The 20,707-nt window shown below is 54.1% G+C and overlaps 1 protein-coding gene across 2 annotated transcripts in view; it reads left to right on the forward strand.

Moving 5' to 3' along the window:
- Window positions 1-1,052: 1,052 nt before the first annotated feature.
- The window catches only part of ABCC3 (ATP binding cassette subfamily C member 3), a 41,842-nt gene continuing 22,187 nt past the window's right edge, over window positions 1,053-20,707 (forward strand). The window contains exons 1-11 of one of the 2 annotated variants that reach the window (XM_010949599.3): window positions 1,053-1,194; window positions 11,117-11,293; window positions 11,652-11,777; window positions 11,994-12,131; window positions 13,035-13,160; window positions 13,377-13,438; window positions 14,121-14,252; window positions 15,398-15,589; window positions 18,574-18,751; window positions 18,851-19,012; window positions 19,565-19,657. In XM_010949599.3, the coding sequence (XP_010947901.2) occupies window positions 1,150-1,194; window positions 11,117-11,293; window positions 11,652-11,777; window positions 11,994-12,131; window positions 13,035-13,160; window positions 13,377-13,438; window positions 14,121-14,252; window positions 15,398-15,589; window positions 18,574-18,751; window positions 18,851-19,012; window positions 19,565-19,657 (1,431 nt within the window). In that variant the 5' untranslated portion in view covers window positions 1,053-1,149. The remainder of the gene's footprint in view (window positions 1,195-11,116; window positions 11,294-11,651; window positions 11,778-11,993; window positions 12,132-13,034; window positions 13,161-13,376; window positions 13,439-14,120; window positions 14,253-15,397; window positions 15,590-18,573; window positions 18,752-18,850; window positions 19,013-19,564; window positions 19,658-20,707) is intronic. The other variant, XM_074342808.1, reaches the window with a different exon arrangement.

The following is a 20,707-nucleotide window of genomic DNA, read 5'->3' on the forward strand; positions in this document are numbered from 1 at the left end:
ATGGGCTGGGGTAAGGCCTGCTGGGATAGGGGGTGGGTTCCTTCTCAGCCCCAAGAAGGGTGGGGAATTGGCTTCTGGGATACTGGTAGGGAAGAGAGAAGGACTGGGGTAATGAGAGATGGAAGGAGGGATCCCAGCAGGGCCAAGCTGGGGCAAGCAGGAGGAGGCCACTGAGCCCAAGCCCAATTTATAGATAGGAATGTGGAGGCTCAGCCTTAGAAGTGTGCTAGTGTGGGGCTCTCCTTGGGGCCTCACTTGCCTATCCCCCACCCTGACCAGACTGAAGTGGAGGAACTTAACACATGTTGGGTGCCTACTAAGTGTGCCAGGAGATATGCTTGATGCTTTACATACCTTTCCCATTTAATCTTCAGAGTAACCCTATGACATTGGTACTATGATAATCCGTGTTCTACAGAAGTGGAAATGGAGGCACAGAGTGATACTGCAGCAACAGGCACAAGATTAGGGAGAGACAGACCCTCAGGCAAGCAGCAATTTAAGAGAATCGAAGGAAGTCACCATCTAGATGATGCTGGGACCCCCTGTCTCCTGGAGTACACACACACACACACACACACACACACACACACACGAACACACAGTGTGTTGGTGTCTGCCAGTCCCTGGACAGCTTGTGGGGGAGAGGTAGCCTCCAAATTGTCTGGGCACACAGGCTCTTCCCATTTCACAGAAGAGGAGACTGACGTCCAGAGATGAACATGGCCTTATCGAAGATTTATTCAAGGAGGGAGCCTTGCTAAGTCCCTTTGCATGTCTCTTGGCTACTCTGCCCCTCCCCTCTTCCCCCGGAGCTGTGCATGGTGGGGGCCCGCCTTTGCCGCTGGAAAACCCTGCTCCGGCCCTGTCAGCCTTAGCATCTGGAGGGGCATCTCTCTGGCGCGGCTCAGGGGCCACTGGAATGGGTTGCCATGTGTAAATGGCCCCTAATTCTTGTCCCTAAATCCCTCCTAGAGCTGCAGTTCCGGGAGGCGCCGTCGCCTTTCAACCCAAAGGGCCGGAGGGTAGGGCTTGGAGAGGCGGGCCAGAACGGAGCGCAGGGGCGGAGGCGGCTCTGGGCGGGCGCTGGGTCTGTCCCGGGCTGGTAGGCGGCCGTGCTCACAGTCTTCGACGCCACGCCCCGGCTCCATGGACGCTTTGTGCGGCTCCGGCGAGCTCGGCTCCAAGTTCTGGGTAAGGAAGTGTCCCGGGGCTGAGGGCGCACACCGTGAGCCCTTAGACATCCCGGGGAGGGGGCGATGCGATCCGGTGGCGGTTTGCGGGTGGGATGTCCTGGCGGCGACGCCCAGAGCCCGGTCCCTCTTGGCGTCCGGGACCTGCACGGGTCCTCCTCAGCCGGCCAGCCTGCCGGCGGCTGCAGGGGAGAGCCCAGGAAAGCCATGCATTAGGCTCCTCCCCCGGTGGGTAGCATCCTGGAATCAGAAGGTGCCCCCACTTGCTGCCTCACTCCAGTCCCCTCTCTGGGCTGACCCGCAGGGTGCAGAAGCAGCATTTCCCCATTACTAGTGTTACCAGTACTCGATGACCCTTCAGCGCCTGCCCCATGGACTAGTGCCTGGATGTCCAGCCCCACACCTGCTCAACCAGGTGCTTTAGGAGGCTGGCTCCACTGGGCTTCCCCTTTCTAGAGAGCTTCTGCCTTCTTGGAAAAGGTTCTTTCCTCTGGACAAGACCCACCAAGAAGCGGGAGATCCTCACTACTCTGGCCTCAGGATGGAGAGGCACTCTGGAGGCAGGCCCTTACAAGTACAGGATATCAGGATTTCCTGGTCTAACCCTCTTCTTTTACAGGTGGGGAGAGGGAGGCCTAGAGAAAGGAAGGGACTTGCTCAGAGTCACCCAGCTAGAGGAAAGCAGAGCTGGAGAGAAAAGCGGGCCTTTTGCTTCACACACCCAATCCCTTTCTAAGGCATCAGGCTGCTTTTCAGGCTGCTGCCTCCAGACCCTGAGAATAGCTCAGGTGTGTTCCTTGTAGACAGCCGCAGAGCTTTCTTACAGCTTTCAAAACCTACTCACAGCAGCTGCCTGATATTCATTGCAGCTCTGGGAGGCAAGTGGTGGTGTGTCTCCATTTTGCAGATAAACTCAGATTCAAGGGTCTTGGTGGTGGTCGTCTCGGGGCTGCCTAGCAGAGGCTGGTCTCAAATCCAGGGCCTCTGAATCCCAATCTCTTAATCTTTTCCCCATTTTAAGAATTTATGCATGCATGCTTGGTGTTATGCACGGGTGGGTGCTTGTGTGGGTGCATGTGCCTGTGTGTACGTAAGTGCGTATATACAGTCAGGAACCCCACTCTTAGGATGTGTGTGGGCTGGGCTGAGGAAGTTACATGGCTTTTTGAAATTTAGGGCAATGGAATACCTGTAAAACAGTATCTTTGGGGATCTCGCATTTCTCTGAGTCACTGAATGGTTAATCAGAGATGGTTCAACTTCTCTGTAGCTGCCCTTCTTGCCCAGCCCCACAGGAACCCTGTCTGCCATCCAGCCTGGCTGGTCACTTGTTTCCAGAGTCCAGAGGTTGCCTGTTTGGCTCATGAGTGACTTCATCTCATTGCCTACTTGAGCCTGGCTGATGTGGTCATGGTGTGGTCACAGTGTCGGAGGTCTCGGCCAGGCAGAGGACTTGTAAACCAAGCTTCAAGTGCAAGGGTCCCTTGTTCCTGGGTGGACAGTTAACCCTGAGAGCTTAGGACTGTCCAGAGACAGACTTTGAGGAATCAGGACTTGGGGAACTCAGGACTCCTTTCTTGTTCCAAGTGTAGAGATCCTTTGGCTCTGCCCTTCCATGATGCTGCTGAATCCAAGAGTGTCAGAGCTTGGAGTTTGGGAACTGCTGGCCTGGTCCTTCATTTTAGAGCTGGGGAAACTGAGGGAATGGACTTGTTAAGGTCATACAACAATCAGCTGTAGAGTGCTGGACTGGGAAGCAGGGCCCCTGAGCTATGGGTCCAAATTTCCCACTGCCTGACTGTGAAACTTTGGGCTTCTGGACTCCCTAGTCCCTGAAAGGCTTGATGCTCATGGGCTGTGTGTACCTCGTCAGAGAACCTCAGGGTCCATGGGAGTCAGCTCATCTATGTTAGGTCCAAGGAGTGAGGTCTCTGTGGATACCTCAAATGACAAGGGAGCTGACCCCAATGTCTTAACCCCTTCCATCTTCTACATTACCTTCTTGGCTCCTGAAAGCTGTTCCAGGCTGTACCCAGTGTGGCTGGTGAGTGAAGGTGGGATGAGGAGAAAGCAGGAAGGTTCTCAGCTTACCCTCTGAGAGAGAGGGGGCGGGGTCTGAGACCTAGAGAATCAAGCCACATGGAGACTCGGCTGTAGCTCCATTCCTCAAAGGACCTGGAGTTCTGGGCTGCTCATTGGTGCTGTGCTAGTTTGCGTCTCATTTTCATTGTATATTATTCAGGTATACTTGTCCCTGAGTCTTTTATCTTAGGGGCCTGTAGGTGACCCACCTTGTGAGAAGTAGTTCAGGGCAGCCAGGAAGTACCTGGGCCAAGAATGAAAGGTAGGAGAGGAAGACGTGGTCCCTCTGGGCCACTTGTTTACTCTACCAAGTCTTTTTACAAGCTTATCCTCATAGCCTCAGTTTTTCCATCTGTAAAATGGGGAAATAACCAATCTCCTAACCACCTCACAAGATTGTTGTGGAGATCAAATAAAATAGGGAATGTGAAACGATTTGAGAACTTAAAACTCTCTGTGGTTGACAGGTCATGATATTCCTGGGAAGAGGAATAAAGAGAAGGAGAGATGAGGTTAAAAGGAGGTATGAGATTTGGGAAGAGCGACAAGAAAAGGGTTGGCCAGGCTGTTAGGCCAGGGGCTCCCGTTTTAGCTGTCTGCTGGGGAATTTGTGGCTAAATCCATCTGCCTCAGTCCCATCTAAATGTGGTCCCAAGGGGACCCATGACCTCCCAGACATGTGCACACATGTGGTGCGCTCACACACATCATGCACTGGGCCAGTGATTCATCCTTTCTTTGATGCTCTCTCTCTCCTCTACCCACTTTGGGGTGGATTACCGACATCTCTGAGCTTGCCTTGGAACTCCCAAGGAGTTCATGGAAATAAATTCCAAGAGAATGAACTGTGACAAATGGCCTAGGGGTCATGAAGCCAGAGATGTCTCTAGAAGGAAGAAGGTAGATGTGTCCCTTTGCTGCACCACGTTGCCCCCTGCCTGGAGGATTACTCTGAGCAGTGGAGATAGGGGAGCACCGAGGTGAAGAGAGTGCACAGAGGAAGGCCCCGGGCTGTTGACTTGTTTACAGAATTAGCTTTGATCTTTGGCTCCAGGAATTTCCTGGGAGGCTGATGTGGGCTTAGAAATCCAAAGGTCCTGACCAAGAGAGCTATCCAAAAATGGCACTGATTGCCTGAGAGATAGTGAGTTCCCCATCACTGGGAGGTGCAGGCACATGGTTAGTGACCACCTGGTGGAGACGTGGGACAGAGGAAGGAGGTGGGGTCCTGCCCTGAAATTCTATGATCAACTGGGAAGAGGGAAGATGTGGCCAATGGGAGATTCTCCAGTTCCTCCTCTGAGATTCCCAGATCTCTCTTTCCTTGGCTCTCTGCACACTTTAGACATGAAGTGTACCTAGTAGCAGCTCTTGGTAGAGTCCTATGTTCTCCCAATGGCCAGGCACCAACACTTTCACTGTTCTCTTTGCTGTTTACCCATCCTAGGTAGGGGCAAAGCCCTAGTCCCTTGGAGTTCCCTGTGTCTCCAGCTCTGTTTCAGCTAGTGGCATTCTGTTACTCACTAGCTACGTGACTTTGGGCAAATTAATCACCCTCTCTGGGTTCCAGCTGGGCCCAGGTGGCCCAGGGGCCTCCTCCAGGTCTGGTTGCTTAGTACTGATTGCATCAGGCTGAGGTGCAGACTATGACTACAGCCCTCCAGACTTCAGGGCTCCCGGGCACCAGGGTCCTCCCCAGCCTCCTCCTGGGTCATTGCATAGCCTGAATAGGTGGCCTCCATAATGTATGCATAATGGATGAGGCTCTGATTTCAATGCACTTTGACTCTCAATGGAGAGAGTGATCCCCAAAGCTTTGGGGAAACCAGCAAAGGCAGGGCCCCTAAGGTTAGGCAGGTGGGTGGGAGGCAGACACTCCTCAGGCTACTGGAGCACAGCCCCTCCCCCTTTCCCCCCCAACCCCCCGCCCCAGGAATCCAGTCCTCCCTGCCAGGCCAGGGCTGCTGGAATCCTTTCTCTCCATCCCATCTAGTGGCAGCAAAGCTGGTGTTAGACCACTTTGAGCCTCTGAGGTCCTGGCTTCTGGCAGAAAGATTTGATCCCTTGTGGCCCCAGGCTGGCTTCTCGCCAGCCCTACTGCTCCCTCACTGTCCCTGACCTGGTCTGAAGGGCCAGTCACTTAGGGAAGGAAGTGAGTCAGGGAAGTGGCATTTGGGAGAGAGCTTTGCCAAGCCCGCCTGCTAGTCCCCTGACCAGGAAATGGTCTGGGAGCATGGGGCCAGCCCCCAGGGAGGGAGGTCCCAGCAGGGCCTGCCAGCTGACCCTCCCAGGAGGCAGGATCAGAGTACTCAGGTTGTGGCCACCCCTCCCTGTGGCTGTTCCAGGGGCATCAGGTGGAGCAGGATCCCTGAGACAGGGAGGGTGAGGCTTGCCTGTGTCACTGCTGTATGATGGGGCCCCTCCCCTCCCCCACCTGGAACTTGTCCTGTTTCCAGTGCTGGGTCCAGGAGGCGGTGCTGAACTGGGAGGGTGGGAGGTACTAATGGGTGCCTAACCCTTGGATTGGATGTCTCCTTCAAACTGGATATTCAGGTTTCTAGTCCAGTGGTTCCCACAAGGCCAGCTATTTTGTTACCCTGTGATGGGACCCCCTTCCCCTCAGCTCTGTGTGGAGGGGAACCACAGCAAGAATGTGATATGAGGCCAGGCTGTGTGGCTGAAAGGAGATCTTTACTGTTTCAGGTGATCTGGACACATGTGTTCTATCCCCAAGGTGGGATGGCATGTGGGAGCCCTACAGAGTGTAGGGAGGTGTGGTAGAACCAGGACTGGGGCTCAGGAGCTGGATGGCCTGGGTTCAAGTCCAGTGTCAGCCCACGTGAACCGGTGCCGGTCACTGTCCAGGCCTGGGTCCCAGCTGTTGTGAACACGTAGTAATAATCCTGGAACACAGTGGTGCTCAAATGACCGAAATTGTTGCTGGCTGGCAAGGCCCTTTCAGCCAGTGAGGCCATGAGCCATAGATTTTGGCGCCCTCCACCCCTAGGCCCTTCCAAAGGCTGCAGTTTCAGACACAGTAGGTCGGCCCTTGCCCTTTCGGCACCTCCACTTCTGCTGAGATAAATGAACTTGTCAGTTGACCCCTTCTCCCCACCACACAGGATTAAGGAAGTCATTTCTCTTCTCATGACAGAAGCTATCCACAAGCCTGGGGCCCCAGGGGCTGGGAAGTCCCTGGCCAAGCTGTGGCCCAGCTGGGGCACTGGGCTCCTGGGTCCTCACTCCCACCTATGTCCTGCTTGGGTCTGCAGGGGTTTCAGCCTTGGTGCCCGTGAAGGGGTCTCCGCTGTGTGGCCCATTCTGGGTGCTGGACCTTATCAGCTCCATCCAGCTGTTTAATCACATTATTAAGGAAGCTGCTGTTGCCGTGGAAACTGTGTGGGTGACAGTGGGGGAGGGGCTGTGGGCCCAGCTTCCAGCCCAGCTGGGAATGGGGGGCCGATGGTTTGAGAAGGGATCACCCATCCTGCCCTGCGGGATTGCAGGGAGTGTCACAGGGTCCAGGAAATGACCTCCATGGACCCTGTCTTTCACACTTCACTTTGTTTGGGCCAGAGACCCTGTTGGGTGCCTTGGTGTCAAGGGGAGAGCATTCTGAGCTCCTGGGCACACAGCTGCAACAGCTGGGCTTTGGAGGGTACCCTTCATTCATTTGTTCATTCTTTCTTTTTTCTTTTGCTGAACAAATGCACAGAAATGCCTTCTCTGTGTCAGGCACTGTTCACAGAAGTAGGGAATACCCTGGTCAGCAGAACCAACAAACCTGACCGTATGAAGCACATATGCCAGTGGTAGAAGACAGGAAAACAATAGACATAATGAATAACTCAACTCTGTAGTATCCTAGAAGATGATAAAGACTATGGGAAAAATGGGACAGGCCAGCAGGAATGGATGCAGGAACAGGAAGGGGGTGGAATGAGTTACAGTTTTAATTAGGAAGGTTAGGGTGGACCTCCAGGAGAAGGTGAGATCTGAGCACAGACTTGCAGGAGATGAAGCAGGAGGCACAGCACTGCCGCCTTAAGGCAGGTGCTGATCAGGGGGTGGGGATCTGAGGTCAGAGAAATGGGGGAGCAGATAGTGAGGGTCACGGGGCCACTTGGAGACTTTGGCTTTTACTTGGAGTGGAATGGGGAGCACTTGGCAGGTGTTAACCACAGGGATGACATAGTGCAGGGTCTGGCTTGGATTTCCTGAAGAGCTGCCTCTAGCTGCTGTGCTGGAAGAGACCTCTGGGCAGCGGCAGGAACGGAAGCTGGAAAACAGAGGGGGGTGACGCCACCATTCATGTGAGAGAGTCGAGGGAGAGAAGCTCTCATATCAGGGAGATCCAGATGAAGATGCCTTTTTAAAGATAAGGACAGTCAGATACAGCACTTTCATAGAGTTCAGTCTAATCATTTGAAGGTAGAGTGGACAGGTTTTGCTAAAAGGTTAGATGTGGGATGTAAGAGAAAGAATCAAGATGACTCCAAGGATTCTGGCCTGGGGGAAGGAAAGAGTTGCCATCCATCAGGTGAGCAGGCTGGAGATGAGGGGATGGGCAGGAGTTCAGTTGTGGGCACGTTGTGTGTGATGTGTCCCATCGCTGTCCTAGCTGAGGCTCTGGGGTAAACAGTCTAGGGACACAGGCGTGGGCCAGTACCTGCTGTCTCCTGGGGAGGGCTCTGCCCAGTTGGAACATGTGTATCTGAAGGAAGGAGCCCAGGCCAGATCTCCTGGTAGGTTAAAGCAGTCACCTGGGTCCTGACACCTCCAAGATCTCTTGACTGTTGCCACAGTGCACGTTATCTGTGAAACCAAAACAAGGTCCCAGCAGCCTCTGCTCGGTCACCTGCTTCCTCGAGTGTTGCCCTGTGGAGTCAAAATGCTTTACTATTCATTCTCCCCCTGCAGGGAGCTGGCTGGGATGCTGTCATTACTCTATTACTCACACCCTCGGAGACTGGGGTTCAGACAGATGAAGGCGCTCACCGACAGTTCCCCAGCACCAAAGTGGCAACCCACACTGGGTCCTCTGTGTCGGGGTTTGGTTCTTCTTGTGGCCACTCCCTGCCTGCCTCAAAGAGCCATGCCACTGACTTGCACACTCAATGCAAGCGGTGATTCCCTGTTGTGCCTTCAAAGTCGGGCTCCCATCCCCCTACATACACTCTCCCTTGTCAGTCAACGCATAGACCATATCTGGGCCACTTTTGCATACCTGGCCCTGTGCTGGAAGTTGGAGGGGGTCGGGCAGGAGAGGCGAGGAATGAAAGTAGGACTCAATGTCTATCCTGAAGGGCTCACGTTGCTGTAAGAGAGAGGATATGTTCACAGGGGCAGGTCCAAGCAGCACTGGGTGGGAGAAACCCCCGCTCCGTGTTACAAGGCCTGGTGCCCGTCCCAGCTCCTTACTGCCAGGAATCCTTGGACATGTTGCCAGAGCAGGTGGGTCCTGCTTTTTCTTTTGCAAGCCGGGCCTCATGCTGTTCCTCTTCTCTTCTTTTGGAAGTTGTTCTGAAAAATTAACAGATAATGACCACATAAGCACTGTAATAAAATGCTACTGAAACATAAGGGGCCTTCACCACTCCCAGGTGACAGTCACTTACCTGGCTACCAAGGCCATACTGAGTAAAGCAAGGAAAAGCCCTATTGGAGGCTGGGGTGCCTTGGAAATGCTTTCTATAGGAAGTGAAGCTCTGGCTGGGCCCAGAGAGGTCGGCAGTTCACCCCAGGCCTAAAGAGTGGCTGGTCTGAGTTAGGGGTGGCTTTGGGTCGGCTATCTGGATGGCATCTAAGGCAGGAACATGCCTGTTATGTGCAGGAACAGCAAGGGAGACATTGGCTGGAGTGATGCAGGAGAGGCGGTGAAAGAGGTCTCAGGCTAGGGGGAAGGGACCCTGTGGAGGGAGGGCCCTGTAAGAACTTGTAAGGTGTGTAAGTTTGAGATGTCCAGTTGGCAGTTGGATAGAGAGTTGGAAGTTTGGAGAATGGTGGGTTAGAGAGAGAAACTTGGGGGTCGTTAGCATCTGGATGAGACTGCCGGGGGTGAGTGCAGATGGAGAAGGAAGTGGAGAAGAAGGAAGGACTGAGCTCTGGGGCACTCTGATGCCAAAAGGGATCCTGCAAAGGAAGTTAGAAGGAAAGACTGGGAGCAAGGGGAAGGCCGGGAGAGTGTGGGCAGGCATCTGGGCCCATGGGGCATGGAAGGGAAGAGACCAGAACCCCACGGAAGTTGCTCAGGAAGAGGTGAGGGCCTGGGCTAGTTTGATGGTTGAGGGGCTAAGTGGGAGGGGCCCGGTGGGGGAGGCCCAGTGGGGGACGTTATCATCCCAGTGTTACCTTTGAGAAACTAAGGCCCAGAAGAGGTGAAGGTTAAACATCTTGCCCAGGGTCACACAGTTTGAAAGAAGTAAAGCCAGTTGTAGTGAACTTTGCAATGAACAATATTTACCTAGTCAAAAAAATGTAAACTCTGAATATTCATTTAACAAAAGCCTATGTTTCTACACTGGAAGGTCAAGGGAATTCAAGTGGAGAGGATGTGAGAGAGGTATAACCTCACCTTTGAAAACAAAAGAAAATAGTGATTATCAGATATCAGCGAATCACATGGTGCTATAAAAGCATTAATTGCATAAAAATATGGACGTAGCTACCGAGACAGAGTTAGCATATTTGAACATATATTTGCCCCTGGAAAATGGAACTGGGGTAGGGAGTGATGAAGCAGGGTATTATTTTCTTTTTCACAGTTGGACTTTGAAAATTATGTGCATATGTAACTTTGACAAAAATAAAAATGATAATTATTTAAGCTGGCAATAAAAAGGTAGGGGTTATATCCTCTCATGTTAAGCATTGTCTCTAGGCAGATAGGACTGTGGGTGAGGTTTTGTTTTGTTTTTTACTTATTTATATTTTCTGAGCTTTCTGTAAAGAATGTCTAATACTTTGCAAGAAGAGGGAAAAAAAGATTAATTCATTGGTAACCTTGGGAGAAACAGTCTCAGTAAAACATGTGTTTGAATGCTTTCCCCCATCTCCTTCCAAAAAAGTTCTTAGTTGGAGTTAACATTCAAAGACAAGAGGGGGTCTTGTCTGGACTCAGTGGTTCCCCAGGACCGCAGACTTTTAGTGCTAGAACCAGGACAGTCCTATGCAAACTGGGATGACTGGTCACCCTAGACTTTGTTTACAGTGTTCCCTCCACATCCCCTTGCCCCTCTGAGTTACACCCACCCAGTGAGGTAGGTGGGGCAGGGGATGGCCTCCCCCATTTTAAAGGAGAGGTAATTAAAGCTCAGAGAAGCTCCCTATCCCTTCGCTGGGAGAGGCTTAGAGAGGAAGTGGGCTCTTCAACCATGTGCATAGATTGCTTTGATAACATTTAAAATTGATTTTTAAAAAGTGGAAATCCAGAATGACAGAAAGCAGGTCAGTGGTTGCCGGGGAGGGATGGGTGGCAGCGGGGTGCTAAGGAACTCATGGAATGATGGAATATTCTGTGTCTTTATTGTGGTGGTGGTTCTGCTGGTGTGCACGACTGTACTCACTGGATTGTGCACTTTAAATGAGTGCAGTGTATTGTACCCAAATTATACCTCAATTAGAGAAAGAGGATATGAGGAAAAGAGGAGATGGGGGCACCCTCAGCCCCCTGGGAGAGCTCACACTCGGGACTACACCTGCTCGTTTGCACACTCAGCCTCGATGTTCACACACCTTCCGACACCGACAGCACGCGGAGCAGCTCTCTGGCCCAGCCGCCTCCCTGGAGGGTGAGCCCCCCTCTGCAGGAGGCTGCTGCTGATTGTTCTCTCTGTCCCTAGGACTCCAACCTGTCTGTGCACACAGACAACCCGGACCTCACTCCCTGTTTCCAGAACTCACTGCTGGCTTGGGCGCCCTGCGTCTACCTGTGGGCCGCCCTGCCCTGCTACCTGTTCTACCTGCGGCGCCACCACCGAGGCTACATAGTCCTCTCTCGCCTCTCCAGGCTCAAGACGGTCAGGGGCCCAGGGCTTTCCTATGGATTGATGGGACCAGGACCTGGGAGGTTCTCCTTTTAATGAGTCCAGCTTGGTGGCCAGACAGAGTTCCCTAGACTCACCTGCCTTGTGCTCAGGGCCGTGGCAGCCTGCCAACTGGGTCTGCAGCCCAGTAAGGTAGTCTCTGCTTGAGGAATTTCCATCAAGTTCCCTTGCAATGCTCTCCCCATCCTGGAGAAATTTCTGGCCAGTGCCCAGCCTGGCCCTTGGGGGCAAGCCTGGGCAGGTCTAGTGGTTTTGGGAGTGAAGGCCCCTGCCCGTTGGGAACTGTCCTTATCTTTGCAGATGCAGGCTCCAACATGTGTTCTGTTTGTAGGCCTTGGGCGTCCTGCTGTGGTGCATCTCCTGGGCTGACCTCTTCTACTCCTTCCATGGCCTGGTCCATGGCTGGGCTCCTGCCCCCATCTTCTTTGTCACCCCCTTGGTGGTGGGGGTCACCATGGTCAGTGTGGGACCAGGGAAGCTGGGAAGGGGAGGATCTCCAGGGGGTTGTAGGATTGTGATGGGGGACCCATGGGCTCTGAGAAGGCTGGACACCTTAGGAGTGGGAAGAGGAGGGGGATGACCCCAGAAACATCTGGCCATGTGGGGTGGGGAGGAATGGAGGCCGGCCAGCTGTGTGTGATCTGGCCCAGCCTCCCCTGCCCTCCCTGCACAGCTGCTGGCCACCCTGCTGATCCAGTACGAGCGGCTGCAGGGGGTGCAGTCCTCAGGGGTCCTCATCATCTTCTGGTTCCTGTGTGTGCTCTGTGCCATCATCCCCTTCCGTTCTAAGATCCTTTCAGCTGTGGAAAAGGTAAGGGGAAGAGAGGAACCCGTCAGGTCCTGCACTGTCTCGGGGATAACCCCAGGGCTCAAGATCACTGCTGGGTCCCAGGCTCCTCCCCTCTGTCCCTCCCCAGCTCCCAGGGCCTCTTCTGCTGTTCAGTCCTTTTGTGTCATCCCTTACTTGTTGCATCTTTGCTGGGAAGCAGACTGGGGCAGGGGTGGGTGAGGACCAGTGTAACCCACGGGAAGCGGCAAGACACAGTCCTTGTTGACGTGCATGGGAATGCAGCCACCGCCGCTGTCACTGCTGCTGCCACCACCGCCAAGAGCAGTGGCTGTGTAATTAGCGTATGTGTGCAGATATGCACAAAAATTCTGGCTTCCCTTGGAATCCCATTATCTTGTTCTCTCCTTTTCCCCCACCCTCCTCAGTTCCTAGTCTTCCTCTTGATCTTTAGTAGTAGTTGGGGGGTGATGAGGTGGTGGTAGGAACACTGGAAGTCAATCAATCTAGTGTCTCCTCATTTCCCCACCTCGAGGGGAGGCAGTCAAGTGTATTCCTAAGAGCACAGGCTCAGAGCAATCCACTCACTCCCACTGTGATCTTGGGCAAATCCCTTAGCCATTTGGAGCTTCATCTCATCAATTGCAAACTGGTTATCATAAGATTTCCCACCTGGTAGGGAGAGGTGGACAAGGTGATGGAGATGAGGTGCTTGGCACGATGCCTGGAGCAGGGCAAGTACCCACTGACCAGCGGCCACCCTATGACCCTTCCCCTTTCCAAGAACCCTCTGCGTGGGGAACCCAGGTGCCCCACAGGTGCTGACTCCTACCCCAGAGGGGCCAGATGCCCCAAAAGACTCCTTGGGGCAGGAATCACAGGCCTAGGGCTCCCCAAATGATGCTGCTGCTCCCCATTCTCCCCCAGGGCAAGATCTCCGACCCCTTCCGCTTCTCCACCTTCTACATCTACTTTGCCCTGGTCCTCTCCGCCCTCATCCTCTCTTGCTTCAGGGAGAAGCCACCACTTTTCTCCCCCAAGGATTTTGACACTGTGAGTTTTAATGGAGGCGGGTGGTAGTGGGGGTTCCTCAGCCCAGCCCTCACCCCAACTCCATCCCTTCCAGTTCCTTCCATCTTCGTGTCAGCTCCATAGTTTGCAAACTGGGGCTTGGAGCAGGAAGGAATGAGGCACCCTCCTCCCTCTGCTCCGCCTTGAAAGAGTGGTGTGCACTTCTGATTTCCCCTGTCCCATTCTTGCACATTCTAGAACCCCTGCCCAGAGACCAAAGCTGGCTTCCTCTCCCGCCTGTCTTTCTGGTGGTTCACAAAGTGAGTTGGCTCTTCCCCAAGTCTGGGCCTGGGGGTGGGGGGTTAGTGGGGGAATGAGGAGGAAGGGGAGCAGGCCAGAAGTTCAAGGGCCTGAGGACTATGAACCCTAGTGGGCATGGGGCAGGTGTGGATAGGGAAACCGGTCTGTTTGGGCTGGCAGCTGAGGATGGAGGCCTGGCCCAGTTCTGATCCCAGGCCACAGGCCAGCCCTGCATCTAGCAGGCCATGGGGAAGGCCCAGGGTCCTATAGGGAGACCTTAATTAGCTCCCAGCTCCTTGGTCAGGGATAAGCTTTGCAGCTTGTCATTTCCTTGGCCGCCCCTCAGAGCATCTAGAGCAGAAGTGTGTGACCTGGGTGACAGCTTATTAATTTCACTGCACTGAGGAGGCTCCTGGGGCTGGGGCTCCCCCACCAGGCCTTGTCATCGCCCAGAGCCCCAGCCAGCATGAATCTCATCACCAGGGCCCAGGGGTCAATGGCATTTCTGGGGAGGAGGGAGAAGGGGCTGGAGGTGGGAGGCTTGGGGTGGAAGGCAGTAGCCTCTAGCCTGCTCACTGTGGGAATAAAGGAGACACCTCCCCTGGCCACAGCTCCCTAGGGAGACCCTCCACTCTGGAGACCTGGTCCCCAGCTCCAGGCTGCTAAACTCTGACCCTATGTGGTACTGCCTGCCCACTCCAGGATGGCTATCCTCGGTTACAAGCGGCCCCTGGAGTTGCAGGACCTCTGGTCCCTGAACAAGGAGGACCGCTCCCAGATGGTGGTGCAGAGGCTGCTGGGGGAGTGGAAGAAGCAGCAAGAGAAGGCAGTGCGGTGAGGCCCCCCTGCCCCGGTCCCTGTGCCCGTTCACACAGGCCAGGTCTCCTGCAGTCAAGGCCGGCAGACCTGGGAGAGCACATGGCTAGGGGTGGGGAGAAGAGCAGGTGCAGGTGGTGCTGGGTGGGAAGCTTAGGCCTGGGTGGGGCCAGCTCTCCCAGCTCTGCTGATGCTGGAGAATGGCTGACACCTCTGTAGCACTCACTCTGTCCCAGGCACAGTCCTGAGCATGCAGACTAACTCAGTTAACCTCTGGCAGCCCTACAGTGTAGGTTCTGTTGTCTTCATATTACTCATGAGGACACTGAGGCACAGAGGTTTGATGATACACCCATGGTCCCCTAGTTGGTGGTGGCAAAGCCAGAATCCTCACTCAGCTGACTGGCCCCACTGCACTGTCCTACCTGACATGAAGGGTAGATTCCAGGGACTTCCTTCAGGAGCGGAAGGGGTGGGGGGAGGGCCAGCCTCACCCCCCAACCCCCAATCCTGTCTCTTCCTGTCTGGAAGCAGGGGCTGGAGGAGATGACCCTCTGGCAGAGGGGCCTTCCCACTGGCAGCCTCCTGTCCAGGACCCAGAAGCCCATCTCTGGCCGACCACCCAGCCAAGAGAACGGAGGCTCTGAGTCCGCTTTCCCCATCCATTTCCCACCCCAGGACCGAATAACTCGCAACCTGGGGCCCAGACATCCCGTGCTAGTCCAGCCCCAGCCCCTGATGGCCAACCGGCTGTGGAGGAGCCAGGGACTTGGGCTTGGTCAAGGAAAACCTAATGGTCCCCAGTCTTCCTACCTTACCACTTCTGTCCCTCCATGCCACCTTCACCCCATCCCCACTGAGCTCCCCTGTGACTAGGCCACTAGCCATTCCTGCCTGTGTCTCTGTTCCCATTAGCATCCTCCCTGGAGCTAGCCCTGGGGAGGCAGGGAGAGGGTCAGAGGCGGGGAGCTGCTGGGTGTATAGTTCTTGGGTGACAGTTAAGACTTGGGGATTCCCGGCTGGAAGGTCGTATCCGTCCCCCTCCAGTTTTGAGAGCCAAGAAGGTAGCTCCCCGCTCCTTCCTGCTCCTTGCCAGCCCTGGTGCCCTTGACTTCACAGGGCCGACGTGCCCATTCCTACCCACCACTCCTTCCTCCCCGCAGACACCAGGCTGCAGAGGCTGCTGGGAAGAGACAGTCCAGCGAGGGTGAGGTGCTGCTCGGGGGCCAGCACCAGGCCCGGGAGCCTTCCTTCCTGCGGGCCCTGCTGGCCACCTTCAGCTCCAGCTTCCTCCTCAGCATGTGCTTCAAGCTGATCCAGGACCTGCTGTCCTTTGTCAACCCACAGCTGCTCAGGTCCTCCACGCAGCCCTTCCTGGGGCAGGGGGCCAGCTGGCTGGCCTTGGGGACAACATGTAGGGGAAAAAGCCTCAGATCAGGAACCGAAGTGGTTATCTCCACTTTCAGTGTGACCAGCGGCAAGTGGCAGAGTCTCTGCCGCTCAGGTTCCCAGTTCATATCCGACTTCCATTTGCTGGGTACTCGTGCCGGGAGCCTGGTGTACATGTTAGCGAATGTTCTCTCTTTAAATCCTCCCAACAGTCCTGCAGAGAGGTGCCCCTATTCCCGTTTTACAAGTAAGGAAGCTGAAAAATGAAAAACAACAACCAAAAAATGAGGAGATAGGAACTCAGAGAGGTGAAGTGACTTGGCGAAGGGCACACAGCTGGTGAAGATGGATTTGAGTCCAGCGCTCTGAACTCCAGCGATGGTGCTTTTCCCAGATGACAGGCTCCATGAGTGACGTAGACTAGGAGGAGCTCTCAAATGAGGGGATGGGAAGGAAGCCTAGCAGCTGAGCCCTCCAAGCCCCTGCCCCTCCATTCATGCATCATGCATTCACTCATTCAATGAACATTTATTGAGCCCCTAGGTTCCCAGAACGGTGCCAGACACTAGGAATACAGAGATAAACAAGATATGGTCTTAAAGTCTCATGGGAGAAACCAATGTGTGAATCTTAGCGTACACTGAGGGCAGAGGTGTACTTCGGTGTCTGGAAAAGCCCAGGAGGAACAAGGAAGCCAGCCTGGGAAGGAGCAGGGTACACCTGTCAGCCAGGGAGGATAGCGAGTTTGGAAGGACAGCCATTTAGCCAACTCAGTGAGGAAGGAGGGGAGGGTGCAGCTCAGGCAAAGTCACAAAGGCCTGAGACAGCATGACTCAGGAATTCCAGGTCCTTCTGAGTGCTGGAGGGAGGGTGACCAGAGGGAGGGGCAGAACAACAAAGGGAGAGAGGGAGAGCCAAAGAAATCCTTGAAAGATTTGAAGTCAAAGAGGGGCATCTTTTTTGCATTTCGGAAAGACCTGCCAGTATTGCTGGGGATGTAGGGTAGGGCGGTCAATGGAAGTGGGCCAACCAGGTCAGAGGAAAGTCCAGGCCAGTAACGAGATAAGATTCTGGAACTATTCTCTGGAAATGGGTGTTTGTGCCAAGGAAAGGGAGGGGCAAATGTGACCTGGGCTCTGGGCTGGGTGACTGGAGGATGAGGAACTCAGCAGGAAGAGAGACCGGGCACCCAACATGGTGGTGAGTTCCAACTAGGCCCTGTTGGGCCGGAGGTGCTGGTGGGGCCCACCAAGGGGAAATTCCCAGCTAGCTGGGGATCGCGTTTTCAGAGCCACTGGGTGGAAGCCCAGTGTCCCACATCTGTGGCTAACCTTGCCCAGAGAGCCCATGCAGACGCCTCAGACAGAGCCCCCAGGGAACTCTGACAGATATGGGGTGAGCAGAAGGCTTGCTTGGAGGGACCAGAGTGGGGAAAAGAACCCAGATCGTGCAGCAGGCCACAGAGAAGTCTTCTGGGGACAGGCGTGGCCTCCATTGAAGCAAGTTGGCCAGTAAAATAGTCTGAGAAAGGCAACATGGAGTTCCTTGGTGACTTTGTCAAGAGCAGAGGCTGAGGCAGAGGGGAGGGGCCTGAGAGCAGGGCACCCGCACTGCAGATGGGGTCAGTGAAGATCTAGAAACTTCTTGTAAAAAAAAAGATTTTTAGTTTCAAAGTACCAAAAACTGGGTGGCCAAAACAGCAGAAATGATTCTTTCACAGTCTAGAGGCCAGAAATTAAGGTGTCTCGGGGGGATGGTTCCTTCCAGAGGCTCTGAGTGAGAGTCTGTTCCTTGCCTCCTTAGCTTCTGGTTGCTGGCATTCCTAAGCTTGTAGACTTGTCATGCCAATCTCTGCCTCTGTCTTTGCATGGCATCCTCCTGTGTGTCTGTCTGCACCTGCATCTCTGTGTGCAACCCCCCCTTTCTTTTCTCTTATAAAGACACCAGTCACTGGATTAGGGGCCGTCCTTCCAATATGACCTTATCTTACTTTGATTACATCTGCAAAGACTCTGTTTCCAAATAAAGTCACATTTACAGGTACCAGGGGTTAGGACTTGAATATATCTTTCTGGGGGTGGGGGGATACACCCAACCCACCACAGAAGAGGTCTGGCCATGACCATAGAGGTAGCTCAATGGGGTCAAGGGGAGATGTGTCCTAATGTGGAAGAGACGGTCATGTCTGCAGGCCAAGGTGCAGAGCTGCCAGTGGAGATGGAGACACTGGAGATGAGGAGGAGTGGGGCCAATGGTGGAGCGTGTTCCTGAGGAGGCAGGTGGGAGCCAGGGTTCAGGGGGGCAGGATCCAGCGTGGCGAGGTGGAGGGGCCCCTCCTCTCCTGAGGCAGGGTGGAAGGAGGAGAGCAAGTGTCTGCAGGGAGTTTTCAGTGGGAAGACTGAAGTGTGTAGCTGCTGAGATGGGTAGTAAGGATGAGTCAGATGGGAAGCGGTCAAGAGGACTGTGGGAAAGGACGTGGGTCAGGGACCCTGAGAGGGTCACAGGGCAGCACCAGAGTCTGCTGATGTTGAAGAGGGTGGATCTGAGGAACAAGAGTCTGTGTGGTCATGCAGTGGACTTTAGAGCCCTCAGAAGCCCAAGAGGAAATGCAGGAAGGTCTAATCAATAGACGCGTGGCATTTCTTCCTGCCACATCATCCAAGGAGGCAAGGAAGGCAGGCCAGTGAAGCTGGTGGCACGGTAGATAGGGAAAAAGTGGAAAAAAGTGATAGGCAGGGGGCACAGTAGATGGGAAAGGAGGTGGAGACAGGAGGGAGCAAAGATGGAGGGGCATGGTCTAGAGGCAGCTCTGGCCTGAGCTCCCTGGTCTGGGTGGGAGGTTTCAGAGGCAGGGGCAGGGTGGAGGCTGAGGGGAAAGGGTCTGGCAGCCGTAGAGGGAGCAGCCTAGGGGAGCACTCCCCACCCTCATGCCTCTTTCCTATCCGTGCAGCATCCTCATCAGATTTATTTCAAACCCCATGGCCCCCACCTGGTGGGGCTTCCTGGTGGCCGGGCTGATGTTCGTGTGCTCCGTGATGCAGACTCTGATCCTACACCAGTATTTTCACTGCATCTTTGTGATGGGATTGAGGTTTCGCACGGGGATCATAGGTGTCATCTATAGAAAGGTCAGCTGGAGCAGGGCCCTGGGGCGCTGGGGAGGCCATCCCTGGGGGGCTTTGGAGAGACTCACAGGCCAAGTCCATCACCCTGCTGTCCACCTTCAGGCTCTGGTCATCACCAATTCAGTCAAACGTGAGTCCACTGTGGGAGAAATTGTCAACCTTATGTCAGTGGACGCCCAGCGCTTCATGGATGTTGTCCCTTTCCTCAACCTGCTGTGGTCAGCACCCCTGCAGATCATCCTGGCAATGTACTTCCTCTGGCAGGTGACTCTTAAACCCTGACCCCTGCTCCTTTCCTCTGACCTTGACCTTCCTTCAGATGGAACAGGAAAGGGTTAAATATTCTGGGTCAGCAGAGGGACTGCATAATGGACAAAAGAGATTTTGTAGATACTGGGGGTCGGGGGGCAGGACTGCGAGGGTGCTGGTGACTGCAATCAAGTCTTTCCAGCTGGTGTGATTATCCTTCTTACAGAACCCAGGGGAGGGAAGAGGGCCTTGAAGGCAAGGGGAGTGTGACTGGCCGCCATTGTCTGTCTGTCTGTATTTGCCTTCCTGTGTGTCTGGACACCCTTGTATGTCTGCCTGTTTGTGGCTATCTGTTGTCATTATCTGATGGGTGGCTGTTTCTGCAGATGTTTTCATCGTTTTGGCTTTATCTGTATGTCTGTTTCTCGCTAACTGTTTGGCTGACCACCATCTTTTGCTTCCTGTCTATCTGCACATTTCAGGTCAATAGGCCTCTGTCTGTTAGGTTCTGTCTATATACTTTGGTTATCTGTCTGTTTATCTAATCTACCCACCATGCCTCCTCAGAACCTGGGTCCCTCCGTCCTGGCGGGAATCGCTCTCATGATCTTGCTGATGCCGCTCAATGGAGCCGTGGCCATGAAGATGCGAGCGTTCCAGGTGGGTGCTAGCAACCACACCGCTCCCGCCTGGAGGAGGCCAGGTGCCTCGAGAAGGGCAGTTACTAGCCTGGGGCTTCTCAACTACCTTGCTTATTCAGTACAGTTGGCTATAAGCCACTTTGACAAATCTTAGCTCACTGTGTCCTCAACCCTGAGAGGATTTTTGAAATATTCTCATTTTGGAGCCAAGTCCCAGAGAGACTACAGCAATCCAGAATCAGACAGAGCTAGGATTCAAACTGGCATCTTCTGGTATAATGAGAGTTCCCCCCAACACACACACACATTGTGCTGAGTGTAAATAGCCAGTCATTCAGTCCTTCATTTGCAGTACTGATGTCTACCCTAGCTTCCCACTGTGCGTGGAATAGATGACAAACTCCCTACAACCACCCACCAGACCCCTGCTCACCTTTCAATCCTTCACCACCTAGGATACGGCCAAGTTTCTGCCAGGATGGCCTTTCTTTTCTCCAAATCACGAAGCTCTGCCCACCTCTGGGCTCCCACACAAACTGTTCCCTGGAATGCACTCCACCCTTCCTTGCTGGCTCAGTTCCCTCCCTCCCCTCACCTCCCAGCATAAATTCTGATTTCCCAGCCTGCACCCCATTATTCTCTCACAAATGCCTCATAATTTATTAAGCATTTATTCAGGTGACTATTTGCTTCCTGACTGCCTCCCCCATCAGACTGTCAGCCTCATGACAGCCAGGGCCTTGTCTGAGTGGGTCATCATTATTGGCCCTACGTCTGGCACATGACCTGGCACATAGTAGGCACTCAGTAGACTGGGATTGAATGAATAAATTGATTTGGCATGCCACACGCTGGGTTAGGATGAGGGGAAGAGAAGTAAGGGATCTGTATCCTCAGACTCAAGTCTAAATGAGGCAGGATACATGCACTGGGACCCTTATGGGAAGGTACTTTAGAAACCCAGGGAAGAGGCAGAGGATGCTGCCTGAGAGGGTCAGTGAGAGGGCACTGAGGCTGGAGCTGGACTCTGTCCAGCAGAGAAGAGGAGGGACTGGGCTGGGCAGTCCAG

Source organism: Camelus bactrianus, chromosome 16 (genome assembly GCF_048773025.1).
Source record: "Camelus bactrianus isolate YW-2024 breed Bactrian camel chromosome 16, ASM4877302v1, whole genome shotgun sequence".
Classification (NCBI taxonomy): Eukaryota; Metazoa; Chordata; class Mammalia; order Artiodactyla; family Camelidae; genus Camelus; species Camelus bactrianus.